Source organism: Anarrhichthys ocellatus, unplaced genomic scaffold (genome assembly GCF_004355925.1).
Source record: "Anarrhichthys ocellatus isolate YVR2014 unplaced genomic scaffold, GSC_Weel_1.0 scaffold31, whole genome shotgun sequence".
Taxonomy (NCBI): Eukaryota; Metazoa; Chordata; class Actinopteri; order Perciformes; family Anarhichadidae; genus Anarrhichthys; species Anarrhichthys ocellatus.
Window position 1 is genome coordinate 2,100,787 of NW_022280061.1, and position 5,826 is coordinate 2,106,612.

General features: G+C 45.2%; 1 protein-coding gene across 6 annotated transcripts in view; it reads right to left on the reverse strand.

The window, feature by feature from the left end:
• Window positions 1-5,826, reverse strand: part of dnm2b (dynamin 2b) — a 16,182-nt gene that overhangs the window by 6,637 nt on the left and 3,719 nt on the right. For 3 of the 6 annotated variants that reach the window (XM_031864557.1, XM_031864556.1, XM_031864555.1), the window contains exons 4-10: window positions 5,499-5,702; window positions 4,067-4,165; window positions 3,734-3,894; window positions 3,457-3,599; window positions 3,226-3,361; window positions 2,696-2,763; window positions 495-633 (exon numbers count right to left, since the gene is read on the reverse strand). In XM_031864557.1, coding sequence (XP_031720417.1) covers window positions 495-633; window positions 2,696-2,763; window positions 3,226-3,361; window positions 3,457-3,599; window positions 3,734-3,894; window positions 4,067-4,165; window positions 5,499-5,702 — 950 coding nt within the window. Of the gene's footprint in view, window positions 1-494; window positions 634-1,616; window positions 1,756-2,695; window positions 2,764-3,225; window positions 3,362-3,456; window positions 3,600-3,733; window positions 3,895-4,066; window positions 4,166-5,498; window positions 5,703-5,826 lie in introns of all 6 variants that reach the window. The other 3 variants (XM_031864552.1, XM_031864551.1, XM_031864553.1) reach the window with 1 other exon arrangement.

The following is a 5,826-nucleotide window of genomic DNA, read 5'->3' on the forward strand; positions in this document are numbered from 1 at the left end:
GGGGGGGGGGGGGGGGGGGGGGGGGGGGGGGGGGGGGGGGGGGATCGGAGGACAATGCATTAAAATCTCCCTGCACAGGACAGGGTGGGAAACAGCCACAGTCGTGCCATTTCTAAGCAGCCAAATGTCTTACTGTGAGAGCAGGGATCTGATTTGATAAGTGAGGCAGGGTGAGGGGTTGTTACGTAAATCACCAATTGCAGTGCTGATTGGGTAAGTGGGTGGGCTGGTAGGGATCCAGGATCAGTTCATCATTAGAGAGGGAACCACAGGTTAAGGGGGGGGTGAGGCGTGTGCTGAGTGAAGCCTTCAAGCAGCGGTGAAGGGGAACGATCAACAATAAGACAGCGACAAGTTAGTTTTTGACATTCTTGTGATTCCCCTTTCTTTGATCTCTCTCTGTGTGTGTGTGTGTGTGTGTGTGTGTGTGTGTGTGTGTGTGTGTGTGTGTGTGTGTGTGTGTATTCATCTGTCGCTCCGCTGTTCCCGTTTACCTTTTCAGTGCACTTCCTGATCAGGGTGACAAGCTCGGTGACGACGAGGTCGACACATTTCAGACAGGGGTCTTTCAGCTTAATGATCTGCTTTTTCACTATGGCCTCAAACGCCAGGTCTGGGGTGAACAGGCCTGTCCTGTGGTGAGGCGTCACGGGAGTTGGCGGTTTTATGTCGGGTGGAGGAGGAGGAGGAGGAGGAGGTGTAGCACGGGCCATGGCGAGGGGAAAAGGGAACGGTGGCAGAATAAATGAAAGCCCAAGTGGGATGCAATAGTTTGGGGAAAAAAAGAAAGTTTCAAAAAAGGAAAAGAATGAGGATGGAGGTTGAGGAACATGAGGAAAAAAAACATGTATTTGGTTAGTTCTACTTCATGTACACAACAGAAACAAGCTGAAGGTGTTTATCAGTCAGCCTACAGCTTATTAGCCATGCTAGCATCATGATTCTATGGATGCCGATGCCAGTTGTGGGACCACTTTACTCCAGAATAAAATACCTCATCAACTATTGGATGGATTGCCAAATCATTTTGTACAGCTCCACCATCTGGTAAAACTTTAACCCACCCTAAACTCTACTTTGATAGTAGAAATTGTTAGTCTGCCAACACAAGATGGTGAACATCGTAAACATTATACCTGCTAACCATCGTCATGTCAGGATGCTGATCTTAGCATGTAGCTCAAAGCACTACTGTGCATGACAGTAGTGCTTTGTTTCAGCTGTAGCCTAAAACCAAGCCTGCAGCTTGTTTTTGTAATGAACCTGTACAGGAACATGTCACATCCCATCTGTTTCCAACCACACAGCCTCCCAGAGACACCACTCCAGTGCACTGCAGTACAGCCAGGACATTCAAATACATCCACTGATGTTCATGCAAGTGAACTTCAAAGCAGGACTGTAAAAAACTCAACCTTTATCTTTGAATTCATCCCTTTTTTTTGTTCCAAGATGCCAAAATGATGTCCAAAAGCACATAGCTGAAAAACTCAAACGGCTGCTTTATACAACAGTTTGGCACCAAAATGGCCTCTGGCAGCTCTAAAGTTGGCTGGTCTCTGTGGTGTGCATGTAGTACAGGTATGGCAGCCAGGCAGGAGACCATGCAGCGATACCTTATTAGTGCACTGTCTGAATGTGTTGATGAGCTCCTGGATGACCAGGTCGATGCATTTCAGACAGGGCTCTTTCAGCTTAATGATCTGCTTTTTCACTATGGCCTCAAACGCCAGGTCTGGGGTGAACAGGCCTGTCCTGAAGGACATACAGACAAGTCAGACATGGAGACGTGGAGCAGGAGAGGGGAGCAGAGAGACACGCAGGAAGAGAAAGAGACAGACTCACAGATGAGGAAGACATGAGCACACACACACTGACGAGGGACAAATGAGGAGTAGTGAAAGAAAAACTAGAACAAATAGAGTGGAAGACCGCTATAAGGCTAACGAGCAGCCAGGGAGACTAAAGAAAAAATAAACAGATGAAAGCGAACAAAGACAGACAGAAGAGACGGCACACTTTAAGGGTAACTTTGGTATTTTTCAACCTGGACCATGTTTTTGTGTCTAAATGAAGCTCTAGTGCAAGTTCAGACAGGAAGACTATCCCTGCACGCTCTTGCTCGTATGCTTTTCTCTCATACCGCTCCCTAACTAGCAGCACATTCTCTATTCCGGCTGTCACTGTCAGAGTCGTCATAGACTATCAGCTGTTCAACAGCTGGCCGTTCCCGGCTAAAAACGCAGAGTCACACCCTCTTCGTTAGCCTATCAGCTCGCCGCTGTCTCCTCTTAAATGTGCCCGATCCCCGCCTCCAGCTTCCTGCTGCTTCTTCATGCGACCCTCCTCCTCCCCAGCACCATCCATCTTCGCAGATGCAGTACTCCATCAGCAGCTCCAGCGAACTCCAGCAGAACCTCCAGCCACCACCACCAGTGTCTGGACTCCTCGGTGGCGATTTATATATATTGTTGCCGCTCAGGGCAATCACAACGCAATCACAAATCTCCTTGTCGAGTTCAAGCGCCAAACAAAAACATGGGAAATTAGGATCCAGGTTGAAAAATACCAAAGTTACTAACACATACACTAACACCTGAAGACAGAGAAGACCGTACGTCCGGCAGACAGGAGAACAGACAAAGACAGCGAAGACAAATGTGTGCAAAACGCGATGTAACGCTTGCAAGCTTGCCTGACTCCGTGAATGTTCTTGATGGCGTAACTGATCTCTCTCCTCAGCTCCTTCTCATCAAACTCCATCTAAGGCACGGGGCAAAAAAAGCTTAAATTTTATTTGTTCTATGCAAAATTAAGTCTACTTATTGTCGAGCGTACACTGACACACATGAGGCCAGACAGAAGTGATAGCGTGTGGTTTGTGTTCCCTTTCTTAGCGCTGGATTTATGAGAGCTTAGGCAACACAGTTACAGTATAACCAGTATTTGTAAAGATTGCCACATAAGTACTGTAAATAAAAAACCAGTCGGAGCACATTATTACCTTAACTATGACTGATTGAGCCACTTGTAGGAAACAAATAATCCTTTGACACAGTCGGTTTGTTAACAAAATAAAAGAGCAATTCCTCGACAAATGAAAAGACTTCTAACTTAAGTTAAAGTCAAAACCTGCTGAAATTCATAACTATAATACACTCAAATGAAAAGCACTACCAGACTAATTCATCTATAAAAGATCATTTATAAAACAGAAAAAGTCACCTTCACTAGCTCGAATGGAAAGCGCTCATGGAAGATGCGGTTGATCTTTGCTCCACCTGACAAGTTAGAGGTGTCCACCTGATCCCCCGATCCCTCGATGCACTTCTCAAAATCCACGCCAAACTGCTGCACCATCCTACGAATTGCAAGTAGTAGACAAGAAATGTCTTAAACTTCTTGAAATAATGTATTTGTGTGTCTGCGAGCGTCGCTACGTGCATGTGTACTGACTGGAGCAAGGCCTTGGTCTTGCGAGTGGGGTCGTCAGGGCGGAAGTTCTTGTACTCCTCCACCTCTTTCTCCAGCGATAACACCTGGCTCTGCAGCTTACTGCGTAAACCTGGCAACGTGTCTCGAATGTGGTTGGTGAGTTGCTGGAAAAGACAAAAATAATACATTTTTCCCAAAGTTATACAATAAGTCACTCTGCCTATTTTTAAATATGACTTAAGGAAAAATGTTAACGCTGAGGCGATCCGTGTTTCTATTGTTTATCATGTGTGCTGACCTGATTGAGGGTCTTCTGCAGGTGTGATGTGCCCATGCGTTCGGCAATGTGTCTGTATCCAGGATGGGACAGGAAGAACTTCCTCTCAGCAGCCAGTGCGGCGCGAATGTCTTTCTTTCCATCAATGTCCTTTTGACTGCGGTTCACCACCCCGATGTAACCTAAAGAAAAATACAGACAAGGCCCATTCTTTATGGCTTAAAACTAAAAACAGTTAGCTCCGTCAGAGCTGTCGTTTGCACCGTTAACACTGTTAGCAGCGTTAGCTTCTAGCTGCCGACTTAGCCGTCGCCATGTTGAGAATTTATAGAGTGTGTGTGTGTGTGGTCTCACCTCTGCGGAGCGGTAGTAGCTTGTTTTCCAGGATGTCTCTTGCATCCGTCCCTTCATCCATCAGGTCCAGCTTGGTGATCACACCGATGGTCCGTAGACCTAAAGACAGGCATCACAGTACAACACTGTTAGTGCAGTCTATTTCCACACAAACTAGCGCGTATATGCAGGCTTTTTACACACGAAAACCTGCTAAAAATAGTTGGTCGACTCCTTTCTCATTGCCAGCAGACGAGTATCCCTTTCTGTCCGTTTGTTTCTGTTTTGTCATGTTCGATGTCACCGGCCGGCCAAAAGCAGGGTTAGTAGACGGTGAACATTGAAAATGTTTCGGTGGTTACTTTAAAAATAGTCTGCTACTTATTATTCAGTCTCTCTTGCGAACTATGAAAACAGAGTTGGTGATTGTTGGAACAGTGGAAAGGCTAGTTTTGATCAGTTTGATTTAGTGTATTTTGAGTTTGGATGAAGTGTGTTTTACGAGGTAAAATGACTGTTGTCTGACTGGAGTCTGGTGGCTTTGAGGGACCATATTCGTTTTTTGTTTGTTACGTTAATAAATTATAGTAATTGTCTAAATCTCGTTTGATTTCATGTATTACATAATTACTTCAATGCTTGCACAAAGCCTCGGGCTGAAAAAGGTGTAAAAATGAACATGCCAGACCGGGTGTCATGTTTTATCACCGCTCACTAATCAGAGCTGGAGAGGATAAATACCCGCCACTACTGCAGAGACATTTGTCCAGGGAATGAACGCCGATTGTAATCTTTCCAACTGAAGACAAAAGCCATATGTTGGTGGGTTTTTGCCCAGTTGGAAAGAGGCTTAAGATTCTACATATATGGCCATGCTAGCAGCTATGTGAGGCTGTGCACAGCAGAGCTAACTGCTAACATCAGCATGCCAACATGCTTTCAATGACAACGCTAACATGTTGAGGTTTACCATCATGTTTGTTCAACACCTTATTTCAGCAGCTTAATATGCTAACATTAGCTTTGCATCAAACACAATGTAAAACATTTTCTATCTGATGATGTCATTAGATGGGAAGTTAAGGGAAAACTGCTAAGTTGTAGTTATTAGCCACTCTACAGTTAAACGTCTGTACTTTTAATAACATCTTCTGGATTGAATGAAAGAAAGACAAACTAGAAGGTGATTCAATTTAAATATATCTCTATTAATCTTATTCAATACATCTATGCTGCCAGGAAGTCTTTTAATAATGGAACTGTTAATTACTCTGACGAGTCGGCCCCTGCACGGAGGTAAATATTAATAGAAAGAAGAGTGATAATGGCTGCAAGATACAGCAAAAAGTAATTGGCTTTGTACCAAATTAGAGCCAAAAAAATATCCAGAGAAAAGGTATCAGAAGACATACAGATTAACTTGAGGCCTCAAGGTCTCACAAGGTCCCCTTACCCTGAGGGTCCACCTCCTTGGAGATCTTGAGGGCGTCGGAGTTGGCCAGGTCAGTGTTGGCCGGGGTGACGGCCAGGATCAGACAGCTCTCCTTGGTGATGAACTGCATCAGCATGTCCCTGATCTGGTGCTCGATGTCCTGAGGCTGGTCTCCCACGGCCACTTTGGTCATCCCCGGCAGGTCGATCAGGGTCAGGTTCAGCACTGAGAGATTTTGATGGGGTAGTAGGCAGGAAAGGAATTAATTAGAGGTTGAAAACTTGCATCTAGAAGGCGGGGTTTGTGTGTGTGTGTGTGTGTGTGTGTGTGTGTGTGTGTGTGTGTGTGT